Below are 19137 nucleotides of genomic sequence, written 5' to 3'. Positions count from 1 at the left end.
AACTTTTGCACAAGTGATGCAGCATATCATGAGTTTTCCATGATAGGTGATGATCTTCCCAAAAAAGATTTGGTAGTTCCGTGTAGGGAAGACATTAATAAAATTTATCAAATCGAAAGACTTCTAGGAAAGAAACCAGGCGTCAAGATAAACTTAAATATAGATATTGAAGACTTTTATAAAAGATAAAATCAATAAGGACCAAAATTCCGATAAATTTCAAATTAAATTTTCAGGTGATGCTCGAGTCTCTAGAATTTCTTATTATGTAATTTTTTCACTTGCCATTTTAAATGATGATTTAAATCTCTCATATAATCAGCTAAGAACAGTTACCATAGTAAGTGTGATGTATGGCGCGGAATCGAGGTCAAAAATACTTATTTCTGTATATACATAATTCGATTTACGTATATACAGAAATAATTCCGTATACACAGAAATCGAATTACGTATATACGGAAATAATTCCGTATATACGGAAATAATTCCGTATATACATATATCGAATTATGTATACACAGAAATAATAACGTATATACAGAAATATTTTTGTATACACAGAAAGATTTTTCCACGTGCGTTATTTAAATTATTTATTTTCTTGTTCCAACGTTTCAACCAATCAAATAGTGTGTAACAGAAGTTGTTAATTTTTTTTTTATATATATTTTTGGAGTGTTGTTTTTGTGTGTGGCGATGGAGTAATTTGAAAAAAAAAATTCATTGTATGTAAATTTTAAAGATCATTTTTTGTTTGTTTAAATAACATTAGTAATTCACTCCGACACTACATTTGGTAAAAAAAATGGCGGATAGAGAGCGACGAACAGATCGACATTCCTTTTTGAATTTTCTAAATGTGTGTGATGGCATAGTTCAGGATGTGGTCCGTTTGCTTAAATCAGACTGCAGGAACACAGATTACTTGGAATCTGCATTGTTACGACTCCAGACTGTAGCGACTAATGTTCTACGAATATCACAGAGATGGGCGGCTGTAGAAGAACTGTTAGATATGGTGATTGAACTCATTGGAACTGTAAAATAATTAAAAGGGTAAAAAATGTTACATTATTTTCTATGCCAGAGGGTAGGAATGTCCTTTATGATTTATCGCCAGCGTCAAACGTCAACGTCCCTTTTGCAACCCTTACTTTAGCTTCAAAATGCCCTATAAGGTTCATCATAACATACGGACAAGTAAGTTCATGGTCTAGTGGTTAAGACCGATGGCTACAGTGCTGAAGGTCCCGAGTTCGAATCTGACTCGGGATGCTAAAAATATCAGTACATCGGGCCACACTTAAAAATATTTTGGTTTGCCCAAACCATTCCCAAAGGTTGAGACAGTGGGTAGGTAGGTAGGCATTTTCTTCTTTTTTTTCAAAAGAAGAAATTGAAGTATCAGGTGTTTATTAGTCTTCATGCCTATTTGATTAAAAAAAAACTTTTTCAAATCAGGACAATAAAAGAATTTAAGTAGGCAGCTTTTTTCTGGGTAGGTAGCGTTTGGGCAAACAAACCTATTATTTATTATGGCCTCGGAAGGGTGATTTCCACCGTCTCCCACACATCTCTGGTACCCAGACCTGAGTTAAAACTAGATTGTGTACTTTGGGGGCCTAGGTTGGTCAAAGTTGTCCCCTGCTTTGGCCTGGAGATCAATCAGGAATCCGGGTCTGTTGGCGCCCATTCACATTCGCACCCACTCATGTTTGCCCCCTATCACTTTCGCACCCTACATGTTCGCGCCCAATTTTAATCGGTTTTGTGTTTACTTTGTAATCAAGTTTTGGCAAGCGTATTCTATAAGTATATTTGTTGTCATTGTCTAAAAATAAAGTGAGACAGCATTTTTTTTGGTGTTGAATAAATCTTTATCATGTTTTGGACAGTGTTTTGTAAAATAAAAAAAACCAATCCTTTCTAAATAAAGTGAGATTCTGTCAATGTTTTATTATGTGTTGAATAACTCTTTATCATGTTTTGGTTAGTGTATTGCTGTAACTTTGTTTCATTGACTTGTTTCAAAATAAAGTGAATTTTCTGACTACGTTTTTTTTTATGGTGTGTTGATTTTTTTTTTTAATTATGTTTTGATTATAATAGTGTATTGCTATATTTAATTGTTTCATTGTTTCAGATCAAAGGGACCAAGCTGTTAAAAACAATTATCTTTTGTGTTTTTTATTTAAAATCTTCAATGTTTTACTCATACAAAGCCAAATTCAATCAGATAAAGCAATTTAAAACAACAATCATGATTTTCCAATTATTCTACTGGAGTTTGAATTAAAATTGGGCGTGAATGTGTTGAGTGCGAATGGACCTTGGGTGCGAACGTGTAGGGTGCGAAAATGTATTGGGCGCGTTTTTCGGTTTATCTGTTTCTGCCGAGTGCCCAGGTGGTTCTCTCAGAGGACTTTAGCTTTCTCCACCATAAAAACAGATATCCCGTGTCCTAGCACTCCCTTTGTGTTGGGATGGGGATTGTCCTTGTAAATATTGCACATTGTAAATAAGTTAGTGACATCTCCATTAATCCCGAAAGTTTGTTTTGTTTTCATTCTAACAGACTTAACAATTATAGGTAACAGTACAGCCTTCAACAATGAGCAAAGCCCATACCGCATAGTCAGCTATAAAAGGCCACAAAATGACAATGTAAAACAATTCAAACAAGAAAACTAACATATATTTAAAAAAATGAAGGAAAAACAAATATGTTACATATAAACAAACATCAACCATCTTACGACAACTACTGCATTGGGACAGGCACATACACACATAGTGTGTGTGTGTGTGGGGGGGGGGGGGACATGTAAGGAGGATCTCAACCCTCCATCTAACCTGGGACAGTGGTATAACAGTAGATATCATAGATAGGTAGATAGATACTTTATTCTCTATTAAATCTCTTATAACCAATTAAATACAAAATTACAGAAAAACATACAATATAATAACTACATTTTTTGTAATTGTACAGCATAACATGTAACAGTATTCGTTCGTTATGCATATTCTCCAACAAATCAGAAATTGTTGCATTGTGATAAGATTTAATATTGTCACAATGCAGTTTAGATTCATTTCGTTTGGATGTTTATTTCTACTTAATCCCTGATTTGCACCTGTCTAGAAAAAAAATTGGACCAATTTCATTAATTACAAAAGGAATGTAAAAGTAGATGTGGGCTGATTTTTTTTGGATGAAAGTTGTGTCTAATTCTTTAAACAAAAATCAAATAAAACACAGTGTTCAACAAATTCATGATCATGATGATAATAAAAGTCTTTTTTTTTACAGATCTGAAAAAGATTTAGCATATAAAATGGTTAAGATTAATGATGGTAATCGTGGTCGTCCAGTATACGACATAACCAAAGATCAACTTGAGTACCTTGTAGATTTAAGCTTCACAGGAACAGAGATGGCAAAACTCCTTCAGGTTTCTCATTCAACAATTAAAAGAAGATTAAGGTCAGTAAATTTTAATAAAATCCTATCATTATCTTGATTCATAATACTCCATTAATGCTCAGGATGTAAAACAGTTACTTAATATTTTAATAAATATCTGTACATTCCGTTATATATTATATTGTTTAATATGATACACAGATATAGTTTCCATATAGATCGTTTAGCCACGTTCCTTCAGAGTTGTTTCATTGACTTTGAATATTTACGAAACTTACATGTTAAAGTGTTGCTTTTTAATTTCAACATTTACATCATTGAAATTACAAAAAAAAGCCAGACATATCTCTGTTAGCTGAGTTTATTTTTATAGGACAGCTAAAATATCTAATGGTACATGTATGATGTGGTCCGTAGACACGTTTGATTTATGTCAAAAAGAATAATGGCATTTTTATACAACTGCAATTTTTTTTCTTCATATATTGGTTATGCTGGTATCAAGTTGTATTCAGCGTAGTCTGAAGACACTTAGTCAGGGATGATTCCACTATATAGTTTAGGGCCGCTTAGCAGCCCTTAAATTGGTCAGCAGCCCCCAAAAAATGTATGTGAATATAAATTCCCAATTCAGGAAAATAAACTAAAAATTGGTATTTCCGGAAAAGTTTCTGTCGTTTGATTACTGCAACTATAATTTTTCATAGTTTGTCGTCAAAACGTAGTAAAATCCGGATATCATAAGAATGTTAACTACGATCACATTTTATTAACAACGATTTAATTATGTCAACATGAGGTAAACAATTTTAGCAGCCGGATTCAATTGGTTAAAATATTATGGCAGTATTTGATCTCGTATAAGGCCAAATAAAAAAGCATGTGTGTTTCCTGTTTCCCTACCTACCCTATATTTTAAGCTTAAAAATAGCCTACCCTAAAGTTTTTTTGGTCATTTTTCAATAAGCACTGTTAAAGTCAGGATTTCTCTCCCATAGACTCAATGTAAAAAAAAATGGTAAAATAAAAAAAAATCCCTACCTACCTACCCTATTTTTTTCAAAGATGAAACAGGAAACACACATATTATTTTAGTTGGCCTAAGTAGATCTCTCAGCAGGTTGATCAAAAACATGCTTTTTGACAAAACAAGTGTCAAAGCAGACCTCGACAAAGAGCAAATTCAAATTTTTGTATAACATTGATGAATAAATTTTAATGGGTGCCGATCTCGTAAAAGCAGATCGCCGGTTATGTTTTTGTTGAAAATAATGTTGATGAAAGACCATTCATGAAATGAGCCTAATGATGAGATAATTTGAAATTCGAATAAATAGCTAAACGGCTGGCCATAGGTTTATGTTAGCTGGTATATTTGTTTTTGTAATAGGCCTCGTTTACCAAAGTTAAGATGATAGTGAATCATGTGCAAAGATACTCATGTATTACAACTTCCCTGGCTGATCTTAATCCAATAACTTCTTCAATCAGTGTACACATGTACAGGTGAAACTAAATAATACATTTTCCGTTTTTACAGGAAAATGATATTATTTCGTCTTAAGATTGTATCGGCATAAAAAATCCCAATTGGGATAAAAATTCCCAATTTGATATTCAAGGCACCCATTGGAAAACACCTGGAATCATCCCTGCTTAGTAATAATCTCCATGGGGCCAAGTTTTAAATTGGTGGTCCAAAACTTAACCTTGTTTGAATTCAACAAGAATTGAATATATGGGGTTCTTTGATATGCATGCCTTAAATATCCATGTTATTTGATTTTGGGGCCCTGTTATCATGGTTATCAAATTGGTCCACATTGGGTAAAAAGGGTCCAAAATTAAACTCTGTTTGATTTCCTCAAAAATTAAATTTTTGGGATTCTTTGATATGCAGAATCAATCCATACCTTTAGATTTTGAATACTGTACCATAATAGACCGGTAATTTCAAAATGTTTAAGACTTAAATTGATTAGACCACATTCATTCTGTGTCAGAAACCTATACTCATTACTGTGTGAAATTTTTAATCACAATCCAAATTCAGAGATGTATCCAGCTTGAATGTTGTGTTGTTACCTCTGTGCATATGTCTGTGGTTGTATGAAGCCTTGCAGAGCATTTTATTGTTCTTGATACTGACTATATCTGCAAGGATATCAAACGAGCCCTGATCTTTGTTAAAAGTCAAAAAGTAGACAACCCAACGGCAATTTGTCTGAACCAGTTTGCACAGTTAGCCACTAGTCCGATGCCCCAGACTAGTAAAATTTCATTGGGACTAGTAAGTTTTTGCAAAACTTTGTTTGGCCTTTATATAAGAAAAAGGTCAGAATATTGGTCTAAGGACTAGTAGTTGAAAAAGTTTTTGGTGCAGACTGCTGAACTGAATATATTTTGGTTGAGAATATAAAGTGAAATAAAAATAATTTGTAAAACTATTTTTACTTGTACAAAATGGTGCAATAGTTGTTTTGATTGTATGAATAAAGTCTCAAAGGGATAGACTTGCATGTAATGTTTTACTGCTCTAACCTGACTTCATTTTCCCATAGGAACCCCCATTATGGCTAAAACTGACTGTACCATTTAAATTTTTAATATTGAGTTTTAAATAAAAATCATACCCTAGAATAGAAAGTTCATATGCATTAATATTTTTGTCAAAGGTTAAAATATAGGGCTGTGCGGCATATTTTCAACGTTTATATGCTCTGAACTACAGATTTATATAAACTCAGATAAAGGGTCAAATGTAACAATTGTCAATATTAAAAATGGAAAAAACAAAATCTTTCTTTTTGTTTTTTAAAATTATATATTGATTCCTTAGAAATTTTTAATGTTTCAGGTTTTATGGTCTGTCAACAACAGAGCAGTATAGCTCAATATGTGATGATGATTTAGATGAGCTACTGCAGCCAATTATAGATGAAAATCCCCATCTAGGCTACAGGTCTATTCAAGCAAGATTGAAAGTTTGTGGTCACTATTGCCAGGAAACCAGAGTGAGAGAGGCTCTTGTTAGGCTTGATCCAGCAGCTGTGGCAATGAGATGGTGTGACACTGTGCAAAGACGAAAATATCGTGTTGCAGGTCCTAATTCGTTATGGCATATAGATGGGAATCATAAATTGATAAGGTATTTATTATTGTTACATCTCTAGATCTAGTTCTGTGAAATTAATACAAATTTACATGAGAGCCATTTTTTTTCATCATGGCCTAGCATTTTTGTCTTCCCTACCCTAGCTTTTGTAACAATTTGAATTAGAATTTCTTAAAACTGCATGCAGTCTTCTTGTCATGTGGAGAATTGCATATTATAATGGCAGTGTAATTAAACCATTCTGAAGGAGTTATTGCTCTTTTTGACTTGAAATATTTCAATTTTATGTGAAAGTGGAATATTTCAATTTTAAATGAAAATTCCTCGAAACTGTAAATGCTTGCTTGCTTATTACATTGATCTACCATATGGAGATTCACATTTTTCATACTGGCTGTTGGATTGCACCATTTTCAAAGAAATTAAATGTTATTGACCTTTTTTTTTAGAATATTGCATCAAAAAGTTTGTATGCATAACTTCTACATTTTATGCATGCTTTCTTATTACCTAATGGAGATTTGCAAATCATAACAGCAGTTTTTCTGACCATTTTTGAAAAGTAAATTGCCCATTTTTATGCCCAACCTACAATAGTAGAGGGGCATTATGTTTTCTGGTCTGTGCCTCCATTCGTTCGTCCGTTTGTTCGTCCCACTTCAGGTTTAAGTTTTTGGTCGAGGTAGTGTTTGATGAAGTTGAAGTCCAATCAATTTGAAACTTAGTACACATGTTCCCTATGATATGATCTTTCTAATTATAATGTCAAATTAAAGTATTGACCCCAATTTCATGGTCCACTGAACAAAGAAGATAGTGTGAAGCTCAGGTTAAAGTTTTTGGTCAAGGTAGTTTTTGATGAAGTTAAGTCCAATCAACTTGAAACTTAGTACACATGTTAACTATGATATGATCTTTCTAATTTTAATGCCAAATTAAAGTATTGACCACAATATCACGGTACAGTGAACATGTAAAATGATAGTGCGAGTGGGGCATCTGTGTACTATGGACACATTCTTGTTATGATATATTAAGGTAACTTAATTTCATGAAAAAGTTGCATGTTTGAAATGACAATTCCTCATCATTATTACTTTGCATTCTTAGTTCGCTTATTATTATATGGATATATATATGTCAATTATTTATGGTATGATGTGCCAGATAAAGCAATGGTACATATCATTCCAATTGAGAGATGAATTTCAACATATGCACTAATGACTATATGTACTATCAATATTGGACAGACCAGAACTATTTCTGTGTCAACAGTTTATTTAAATCATAGGAAAGCTAAGATCATTAAGATACCATTATCGCTCAGGAGTTAGACCAGTTGAAGAGAAATTTCGAATTATTTCACAATCATAGACATTCTTTAGAATTTGACTTGAATAAGCACTTCAACAGCACAAGAAATATTTATATATTTTTGTAATAGATAATATTATAAACATGTATGGTTATCCTACCCTATTTGTAATAAAAAAAGTATAAAATCATTTTTATTAGTCTTATACCCCATTCCACTGTGACATTAGTGGGGGTATAAATAATTTTTTTTTTATGTATACTGCTACTGAACTGTGGTCTGTCCCCCTGTGGTAAACTTTGATCTACACAAGAGGTCTACTTACACTTAATATTTAGGTTATTTGCCACAAAAGGCAGATCACATTTAAATTTAAAAAGCCTTGAAACATGGTAGTCCTTTTTATACCCATTCTAGTGGTGGGATCGTGATGTTTGTCCTTCCGCCCAAATGTCTCAGGAAGACAACTAGTCATTTTAGCTCACCTGGCCCAAAAGGTCTGTCGTCATTAACTTTTATAAAAATCTTCTCCTCTGAAACTAATTTAAATCAACATGACCAAAATGGTCAATTGACACCTTAAGGAGTCATTGTCAAAAGTCATTTTTTAACAAATTTAGTAATTTTTTACAAAATATTTTCCAATGTAAATACTCTGCCAAGTTCAATAATGATGGAGATAATTGCACGCAGCAAGAATGTTCAGTAAAGTAAGATAGATCTACAAACATCACACAAACACAATTTTGTCATGAATCCATCTCAGGGCTCACGCTACCAGGCGACTTGGGCGAAGAAGTTGCTTTCCCGACCGTCACTTCGCTTTCCCCAACCCCCAAAAGCGAAGACAAGTCGCCCTGTTGTTTACGATACTCACTTTCAGTCGCTTCCGTCATCGGACATTTTCAATTTTTACCAAGTTCACTTTTCATTAATAATTAAAGAAATTAAGACATAAACGATTAATTATCTTATGAAATGAGGTTAAAAGCATCGTTTTTGCATTGTGTAGCATGTTATTTGACAAAAATACAACTTTTTATCACTTCGTGCACTTCCGAAAGTTGCGGTGCTTGTTACTCGAAAACATACATCAACCTAACTTTCGGCTGCGAAATAAGTTTGTTACTTCATTTGAACTTGATAACAGTTGCCCCCAGTAAATGTTCAATCCATTTATTGCATTAAAAACGTCATGATCCCTTCCCAATAACTTGTCAAACATCGTTTATTTTTGTAAATTTTCAGATCTTTCCTTTATGCTCTGTATGCCCCTTGTGGGCCCTTAATTGGAAATAAAATATGTTCTGTTCTGTTCTATAAACCCAAGGTGAGCAACACAGACTAGAAAATGAGTCTCTAGTTACAGCTTATGCATCCCAACATTAAATAGAAATAAACTTAAAAGGCATTTCTTTTTTTTCAGATGGCGTTTTGTTGTACACGGAGGAATTGATGGATTCAGTAGGCTGATAGTTTTCCTTACCATTTCTACAAACAATAAATCAGCAACAGTTCTACAATCGTTCTTAACAGCTGTTCAGAAATATGGTTTACCATCAAGAGTAAGAACTGACCATGGAACAGAGAATGTAGATGTGGCCACTTTCATGACCTTACAAAGAGGACCTTACAGAGGAAGTATCTTACAAGGCAAAAGTGTCCACAATCAACGAATAGAAAGACTTTGGCTAGATATGTATCGTGGATGCACCAATATATTTTATGATTTGTTCACTTTTATGGAAAGGGAAGGCATCCTTGATATGGAAAGTGAAATTCACTTATGGTCACTGCATTATGTATTTATGCCAAGGATCCAAAGATCTCTGGACACGTTCAAAAAAATGTGGAATAATCACAAAATCCGAACAGAAAGAGGAAAAACACCAAAGCAATTGTTTTTACGGGGTGCATTACATCTGTGCAACAGTAACAATGTAGCAGTTACAGAAATGTTTGAAAATGATATAGAACAGGAAGAAGACTTTGGTATTGATTGGGAGGGACCAATTCCAGTTGAAGACATTGATGGAACTGCAGTAAATGTACATACCACAAACTGTCCAATTACACCAGAAAATTTTAATGAATTGAAGAGGCAGATTGATCCTCTTTTGGACAGAAATGACTTTGGAATTTCAAATTATCTAGATACATTGCAATTTATTGATCAACATGATCAATAATAACATAAATGTGAAAAATACTCATAACTGTTTCCTATGATAAAATTAGAAGATTCATCTTACTCATGTAAAAATTTCCTTTCATTCAATAAGTAGATCTATATCTTTATAGCCAATGTTTTTTAAGTCCTTACTAAGTTACTTTGTTAACAAAAAGTATATTTATAAACATCCCACAGTTGTCTGTATGTAGTCATGTGGCTGGATCCATTAATCTATTATAAAAGTTTATGAAAAGTTGATAAACACAGGTAATTCTCTGGCACCCAGAAATATCAACTGCTAGATTTTGTTATTAATTTTTAAGGAAAAAAGGGCCCACCAAAATTCATTGTGTATGGGTTTACATTGGTATCCACTATCAGTGCTCTAGCTAGAAATCAAAAGGGGCAGGGTGCCAGTGGAGGGCAGGGCACTTTTTATGATAAGAAAAGGCACTGCTCATTTTTTTGTCTACGTTTCTGTGTGTATCACGAGTTAACAAATCTTTTTTTTTTTACTGTATATGTTTTTTTTTTTTAAATAAAGATGCTGTTCAACTATAATAGTCTTTATTTCATTGTTTGTGTAGTTATGAATAATATACTAGTAGTATATCTTCAACATATATTTGGTTTTTACAGTTTAACTTCACACTACCCATTATCAAAGAATATGTTTCTTTTTTTTATATCTATATAGGAATTATAGCTCTTAATACATCAGTTGCCCTATGACAAATGGAAGTTTTTAACGACCTTGACTGGCTATACAGCCCTTGCTCGGTCGGTTGCCCTATGGTCAAGAGCATTACTCATTTAACAATGTTTAGAACATGGATTGCTATGGTCAAGAGCATTACTAATTTAACAATGTTTAGAACATGGATTGCTAAAAGTGTAATTATCAAGTAGAAATTGCAATATATTTTTTTTAATATGTTCAAAGACAGTTAATATCTTTAAGGTAACATTATTATGATATTATATATTCAATTGGTAATTTATTCCTTTTTTTGATACTAGATAATATTTTTAGAGCACAAATTTGTAATAAGCTAAAACAGGGGAAGTAACTGTCAGAATCAATTTCCACTACGTGTGCGTTATTTAAAAACTGTGCTTGTCGCTAACAAGTTGAGATGAAAGGCATTTCTGTAAAGGCATAGTTTTATTTTTATGACTTAAATTCAATTCTAAAGTCATGAAAGTCTTCATTTATACACTCTTCCATTGTGACTTTGAGATCGAAATGCCGGCCCAAGCTAAACACACTCGCTGACACATTTATCAAAAGTATGACAAAAAGATACATTGTCCTAATTAAATTACCTAGTTATTAACACCTTTGAAGTTCTTTATCATTGTAATTGATTGTAATGACATGATTAACCTGGGGGCAATCACACAGGTGTCATATATGTAATTAACTTGGAGATCAGAAATCGATGAAACAAAATTTTATCAAAACGGCAAAAGATAATTTTGGAAAGACGTCAGGGCAGAAGGGCACAGCTGAGGACACCCAGGGCGCGGCGCCCTTCTATTTTGGGCTAGCGAAACCACTGCACCATGCTTTTGTCCCGCCTTGTCCAAGTTAAGACACTTGACATATAATGTCGGTCCGATGTTTCCAGCGGAGTGAACAATGTATTGGTTTGCGATTAATAAGTTTTGTGTGGAACCACTAGTGGTAGGTCAATGACATTAGATACTGGCATTAGCTCATCTCATTTCCATAGAGATTATTTTGTTATTCCCCTTCATTCGTGGTCTATTTAATAACTATGATTTTTATACGACCGCAAAATTTGAAAAAAAATTCGTCGTATATTGCTATCAAGACTGTTAAGACTTTTCATAGATGGCTTTTACTTATACATGTAAAAGATTTATAAAAAGAAAAATGCGGGTCAATGGGCATATTTTTTAGGACATTTAAATGGATAAAACCAGAGGTTTCCGAAAAAGTGAACATCCTTAAGTTTTTATGTACTCTAAGTTTAAGATAATATGAAAAATTATGTAATATAATAAAATATAGAGTATATTTTGTATATAAGAACTGTCCAAACTCCATGGATACAATTCCTAGTCTGATCAAAAATATTGGCAGTATCAATTTGATTCGGATTCATGGATTAAATGATATCAGTAGAACTTCTATAATGATATTCCCAAGATTTATGATTATAAACCAACCCAAATATGGTATGAATCTGTGATAAATGTAATGATACTCAGCAATTCCAAAATATCCAATAAATATATATGAGGACAATCTCATTAAATTATAAGATGCCACAATTATGAAGTGTGTTGATTGATAAAATCCTTTTTTTGTGTCAATGTAAAATAGTAATGTTTGACGTGATATATATCTATGAAGACACAAGATAAGGTTTACATGTTTTATTAAACTTTATAAAACAATTTGCATGCAATCTTGGATCATCAACAACAGAAAATCCAAAAAAATAACATATCTACAAAATGAAAAACAAAAACACATCCTTCTGCAAACCTCAAAATTGACAAAAAATTGTAGAAGGTAATTATTAAAATTAACAATATCATACATAAGTGATAAGAACATTCGCTTATCTTTCTTTTCCAATAAATGTACATTAACAAAGGAAATATTTTGCAACATGTACCAATAAAGCCTATTTTTTTTCCCTGAAAACAAGAAGTGTACTGAAGTATTTAAAGCATCATGCAACCAAAAAAATAAATTCTCATAAAAAACAAAACATATGAAAAAATGGGACTAGTACATGTAGTATAATTAAATATAACTTCATGTCAACAAAATGAAAAAAAATTGGCACAACTTTCAACACATCACAATAATTTCAACATAAACCTATTAGGTAAATACATACTACTAAAATGACAAGGTTAAATTTGTTAGTCTGCATGACGTAAAAATGAAAAATCAAGAATTCAACTTTATCATGTTTATATACATAATATAACTATTATCATGATTATTGGACAAAATTATTGATTAAAAATTGCACTATTTCAGGCCAGTTGTTTTCCACACAAGAAACTTTACCAATAATTAACAAGTTCAGATACTGATAAATATAGTAAATCTATATGTCATATACATGTAGTTTCCCATTGTAGAAAGGAAACCAGGACAGATTTAAAAAGAACGATTTTGAAAACAGAGATTCAGAAAACTGTGACAAATGACAATATGAATACTACAAATAAATGTTGACACAGAGATATCTCACCTGTTGGCATACAAGCGTTATTGGCTTTGCTCATTGTTGCAGGCCATACAGTGACCTATATGTGTTAATTTCTGTGTCATGTTGGTCTCTTGTGGATGGTTGTCTCATTGGCAATCATACCACATCTTTTTATATATATAAAATTCAAAAAAAAACTATCGAACAGCAACATTGCTTATTATTTCAAAGTCACTGGACAATGATCTAGATCTGGTGGACAGGGCTAAGGAATGATTGACAAAGTAACATGTACAGACATTAATGCAACTTTATAAAAAATATTGTTGCTTGTAGTTCCTATCAATCCAACTTAAGAAAACTTACCATGGAAATATTGTTACTGGTAACTAATTCAATGTCACTGGACCATGTCATACATTGTATTGAACTGATCATAGTAATGCAACATAATAGAAAACATCATTGACCTATCACAAGTAGTTCCTATTAAATTTACTGATTAATTACAAATGGCTGAACCATGACCATGGGGCCGGGCCTCAACATAGTTGCAACTGTTAAACTGTAAATTGAAAAATTATTGCATGCATTTATTATTGTGATTTTATTTACACTAAAATGAGATTGCCATTTCTACAATTTTGAGAAAAATCCTGTTTAGTTCATATAAAATATTTCAAAATGCAATTTAAAATTATTGCTTTTACATGTCACATTTGTTGCCATAATAAAAAACCTCCCTCCCAATAATTTTTGAATTTACAGTTTAAAAAGTATCATTCATCTATCGCAAGTAATAGATCCTTACCTATTAAACTATAATAAGCAGATACTAACATTAAAAAAAGCTCATTCATGTACATTTACTGAACCTTGACCTAGAGGTTCAGGCCTCAAAATAGTTGTATAACTGATATGTACTTCCAGTAATGCAACTTTGTATTAAATATCAATGAACTATCACAAGCAGTTCCTAAAATCTAACTTATGCTGAAAACTAAATAACAATTGTGGACATCATCATCGCAGGCAGGACAGAAAGACATAGGTACATTAATTCAGTCACAAACCCGCAATGTTGTGGGTGTGTTCTAGCCTAGCAGTAAAAAAACATAAAAAAAATCTCATAAAAATCATAACATATTTCAAAAAAAAAATGAGACTAGTACATGTAGTGTAAATGAATTAAGCTATATGTCAACAAAATGAAAACAGTGGCATAACTTTTAACACATCACAATATTCAAAGTAACAGGTACACTAGTACTGAATTCAATTAAACATGAATGAGAAGACAAAATCTCCCTTTACCAGATATGACAGGTAATCAAATTACATAAGTTCGATTGGTTTATGAAGGTTACAAGATAGTAATTATTTACATAAGTAACACATAAAAATATTGTTTTATTTATCCTTTTTTAACTCCCTGATTATCCGTGCATAAACTATTTAAATGTTTGAACAAAAACCTATCCACTGAATTTTACATTCAAAAATGTCCGAGTTTTGTGATTTTGATTTCTACCATTTGTTTAAGACACTTTTAACATACCACTTTACATTTTGTAAGTACTCAAAATTTTGTTACATTGCTTTGAAAATGAAAAGGTTATAAGCATGATCAAAAGTCATTTTAAGTACATGTTTTACCAAAGAATAAAACTAATGTATCTACTTCAATATATATGTACAGCAAGATCAATATTGTTATGAAAACTTCCAAAGATATATATGTTCTTATACAAGTCCAAACCCAACACTGTTTGTTATCCATTCTGCTATTGTTTTCATTACCATTTCTGGATCTGAAAACTTGGATAACAATGGCATATATAACTGCAGAGAACAAGTATTTACACGAGGTAGTACAGCTGTAGGATCAAATAGGACTTCAATTTTTGAATCAAGTCCCACAGCTGGAATTCGGGTTGCCCCAGTCAACCACTTCAGAATGCTTGACAATGTTACGTTTAGTGAAGTTTCATCAACAAGGAACTTTGCTTCACCAGCTGAAAAAAAATAAGAAAAAAAAAATAAGTATAAAGTGCATTAAGATGTGAAAGATTCTCCAACTATTCCTGCTGAGTGGGGATGAGTTTGGTTTGTATGGGTGATACTTATCTATTGTTTTGGGATATTTTCTTGTCTGGACTATACTGAGCAACACATAAAGTTTATTTTAAATGAAATGAATTACGATAAAACACAATATATAATATTACAAATAGAATCCCACTTTTCAGAATTTCTATGGCGACATATTTACACCTGTCTACATGGTTAAATAGTCACTACTCTGATGCTCAAACTAGTAAAATTTCATTCGTACTAGCAAGTTTTTGAAAAACCTTGTTTGAACCAATGAAAAAAAAAGTCAAAATTGTTGGTCTTCAGACTAGAAGTTGAAAAAGTTTTTGGTGCAGACTGTTACCCCTATGTAGACAAAAATATGTCTAATGTGTGATACCAGTAAGGGCTCTGCCTTTAAAAATAACAAGGGCTTGAAACTGCCCACAGTATGTACTTATTCACAGTAAAGATTGACAAGAAAATCAGGCCTAAGAAAATGACCTTTTTGGTGGAATGAGACAATCAAATTTACAATGAAAATACTTGTATACTTACACTCAGCTGCCTGCAAGAGAAGAAAGCAGCCTTGCTCTATAGCTTGGGCTATAGCCATGTTGTTTGATCCAGGAATTATCATATCATATTTAAATTTTAGCATGTTTTCAAATACATCAGCAGTCAAGTGTACATCAGATCCCTTAAATAAACTGTAGGACTCCTTTTGATGAGATCGTAATACTTCTAATAAGCCTCCTATTTGTAAGCCTGTAAAAAAAAATACATTCGAAATAGAGTCTCACCTAAGAGTGCATGAATCACTTGAGCATTCACATAGTTTCCTAGTTGATTCATGATAGTATTTAATTTGACATGCCATACCAAAATGAAAGTTTGCAGCAACAGTGTGCATTATTTCCATATTCATAATGTACCGGAATAAGAAGACTATGTCAGGAGTCTCTCAACTTTTGATTTATTTTTTTATTCACCATTTTCTGTGAGACTGAACAACATTATGTGTCACAAGTTAACTAGCCAATGAGTGTCATGTTACTCATGTCTTGTTATTGGAAGTTCAAAAATACATCAGTATTTTCAAATATTTTTTCTGTGTTGAAAAAGAAGAAAATATACATATATAAACAATTTTGACAATTATAACTATGTCTTTTCGTTTGCTGTATATTAAGAATGAAGTTGCAGGATAAAGCTTTGAACACTTTATAAAATATGACCTTAATTTAAAAACAATTGAACAATTCAAGTTTATTAATATATGTATATAAACTGGCAAACTTCTGGTACTCAGTGGGCCAAAAGTGTGCCAGAATTGCCAAAACAGTGCTGGAAAACTAGTTTACATACAAAAAATGTGCTTGCTGCAACTGACAGACAGCAAGCTTTCCACTACTGTGTACCAGAAGCCCTTTATTTCCATCAAGGACAGTGCTTCTACAGAAGACTTCAATATATGTGAATGTCATAGTAGTTATTATAATGAATGTATCCAAGAGATGTAATTGTTGTTTCAATGTTGTAATCTATTCCAATGAAGAATGCTATAATGGCCGAAACGTATATGACTTTTTTTTTTTTATTATACAATCATTCTTTATATATATATATTTCTTATCATCAAAGCAAAAGTACTGGAACATTTTCTGGCAAAGGGGATGAAGGTTTAACAGGAATGTCAAAATTGCAATCACCTTTAACTGTTTTTATCCACAGAATTACTTTTAGATGATATTTCAATGAACAAAAAAATGTCTCCAATTTCCCCTTATTACAGCTAATGTTCTGTTATTTAAAACAAATTACCCTGTAAAAACTGATCTAGAATCATTTTCTGTGGCTGGATGATATGATGGGCTACCATAGCTTGTATTATCCTAGGAAGATGGGATTGCTCAATCTTACAGGAAGGAACACTATATCCTTCCTCAAATCTGTTTGGCAAAAGGTCATCAATACATCTTGATATCTGATTATTTGACATGTCTTTCAACTACAAAAAAATACAATCAACATTTAATATATAAAAGGCTATGGACCCTGATAAAACAATTAATTGAAAAGACAATTAATTGAAAACAAAATTAATTGAAAACAAAATAAACATTCCCTTCAATTTAATCGAGTAAGGGCGACACCAAATATGTTTCTGTTACTCTTAAGGGCATACAATACAGTTACAGGGGAGGTAATGAAGTTGCTAAGGTAAAATATTATTTTCGCGACTTCAAACTGTCACATATCGGAAAAAGATGCATTTTTCGACTGATTTTTATCATTCAAACTGATTTAATTTAAAACAAATTCATGAACCCCTATTTTGCAAAGAACCTTCCAAGAATCAGAATTCAAACACTAGTACTAGTACTAAATTATTTCGGAGCAGAATATGTGATAATCTGTCACCATAAGTTTGAGGCCGACGCCTATGGAAAGTAGCAATAGCAAAATTTCCAAAAATGATTGTCAATGTTACACTAAAATTTTGTAGCCAATATTGATTTATATACTGTATTGTACTGACTAGAACTTCTGTGATTATTTAATGAACATTTTCTCTTGTTTTTTTGTTTTTTTTCTTATGTCACACTTAAGGTGGTATGGGTGTATTCTGCCATCTTGGATTGTAAAAATCAGAGAACCTAGAGGTCCATATTTTCTATCCAGTTAGCAAAAATTGATGCTGGAATGCAGGTATTTAATGTGAATTTTCATTTAAAAGAACAAATTTATAAGAATATAAATATTAATATTTTTACAAGTATTGATTATTTTTTGTTGTTTTTAAATGATTTTAATTTGGCATTTTAAGGGGAGTTAACTCTTAAATAGTGCATTTTCTGAAGGATTCTATATGGAATTTTTATATTTTGTATTTTATTGTTTGTTTGCCCTTTTTGGACCCTATGTTTTGAAACAGGGTAGTAGGTAGGTAGGTAAAGTATTTTATTTTTTTCCCAATTATATTATATTATTTGTTAAAGTATATTATTTGTCATGGGTAGGCAGGAAGGTATAATATTTTATTTTATAGATACAAAATAAGCATAATGTCAGTTTTGATATATGACAACGAATTGTCTACTACAATGCTTTTATGATTGCTATTTCTAAGTGCTTCTCCACAAGAAAAGTAAAATAATACAACAGTTGATACAATGTAGGAAAAGACATTATAAAGATACCTGATCAAAAGCTTTCCTCATGTTCTTTGGTAAATCTTCATGACAGTTGGTAATTTTTTCATATATTATGTAATGTGCCACACTATGATTAAATATTGGCAGTCCTTGACCACCTTGTAGTAGGAGTATGGCTGTGAGTTGACCAATATGCAGATATTTTTTAGTATCGTACATATTGAAATCGTAACGTAACCTTTGGTTATTCTCTGGACCTAAAATTAATTTAATTCATTAATATAAAATGAGGTTATGACAAATTAGATTAGTTGTACAAAAAAAACCATTAAGATTTAATTTGTCTACTCTTATCCAATTTCAATATTTATACAAGCCATTCCTATCATCCTATACACCCAATGTAATTGCAGAAAGTAGATGAATAGAATTGTAGTCTCTTATTGCATCCATGATGATGAAGATAACATTCAAGACTTTATCCTGATTTAATTAAAAATTTTCAAAAGTCTATCATGATTAGGATCCAAACTTTTTGAGTAAACTAAGGCGTAAAAATAAGAGTAAACTTCTCACTTTTTAATCATAAGTGTTTTGTCAAAAAATTCTTCAAACAATTTCATAATAGCATGTGCACAATTTAAACATATGTGTTGGCTTAAAAAATTGA

At 31.9% G+C, this 19137-nt stretch overlaps 2 protein-coding genes across 2 annotated transcripts; one reads left to right on the top strand and one right to left on the bottom strand.

Annotated features, from left to right (window-relative positions):
- The first annotated feature begins 615 nt into the window (after window positions 1-615).
- LOC134719043 (uncharacterized) lies at window positions 616-10570 on the top strand. Its single transcript, XM_063581974.1, has 4 exons — window positions 616-1059; window positions 3317-3490; window positions 6288-6578; window positions 9290-10570. Exons 2-4 carry the CDS (start codon window positions 3342-3344, stop codon window positions 10050-10052), a joined length of 1203 nt encoding a protein of 400 aa, XP_063438044.1. The 5' UTR covers window positions 616-1059; window positions 3317-3341; the 3' UTR covers window positions 10053-10570.
- A 1953-nt stretch (window positions 10571-12523) lies between these two features.
- LOC134719802 (uncharacterized) lies at window positions 12524-18711 on the bottom strand. The gene is made up of 4 exons (XM_063582760.1): window positions 18513-18711; window positions 17134-17320; window positions 15868-16077; window positions 12524-15251 (listed from the first exon to the last, which is right to left on the bottom strand). The coding sequence occupies exons 1-4, from the start codon at window positions 18684-18686 to the stop codon at window positions 14980-14982; spliced, it is 843 nt and encodes a 280-aa protein (XP_063438830.1). The 5' UTR covers window positions 18687-18711; the 3' UTR covers window positions 12524-14979.
- Between the last annotated feature and the right edge of the window lie 426 nt (window positions 18712-19137).

This window comes from Mytilus trossulus, chromosome 5, assembly GCF_036588685.1.
Source record: "Mytilus trossulus isolate FHL-02 chromosome 5, PNRI_Mtr1.1.1.hap1, whole genome shotgun sequence".
NCBI lineage: Eukaryota > Metazoa > Mollusca > Bivalvia > Mytilida > Mytilidae > Mytilus > Mytilus trossulus.
Note: the sequence above shows the minus strand (reverse complement) of the source record. Positions and strands in the feature narration are given on the sequence as shown.

What these genes read in the sequence shown, in the direction of transcription:
- LOC134719043 (XM_063581974.1), top strand. Translation starts at nt 3,342, where the DNA reads ATGGTTAAGATTAATGATGGTAATCGTGGTCGTCCAGTATACGACATA. An exon ending in ACAATTAAAAGAAGATTAAG is followed by an intron (nt 3,491 to 6,287) that starts GTCAGTAAATTT and finishes TTAATGTTTCAG; the next exon opens with GTTTTATGGTCTGTCAACAA. An exon ending in GGGAATCATAAATTGATAAG is followed by an intron (nt 6,579 to 9,289) that starts GTATTTATTATT and finishes CTTTTTTTTCAG; the next exon opens with ATGGCGTTTTGTTGTACACG.
- LOC134719802 (XM_063582760.1), bottom strand. Translation starts at nt 18,686, where the DNA reads ATGTACGATACTAAAAAATATCTGCATATTGGTCAACTCACAGCCATA. An exon ending in TGAGGAAAGCTTTTGATCAG is followed by an intron (nt 17,321 to 18,512) that starts GTATCTTTATAA and finishes ATTTTTTTGTAG; the next exon opens with TTGAAAGACATGTCAAATAA. An exon ending in TCTCTTGCAGGCAGCTGAGT is followed by an intron (nt 15,252 to 15,867) that starts GTAAGTATACAA and finishes ATTTTTTTTCAG; the next exon opens with CTGGTGAAGCAAAGTTCCTT.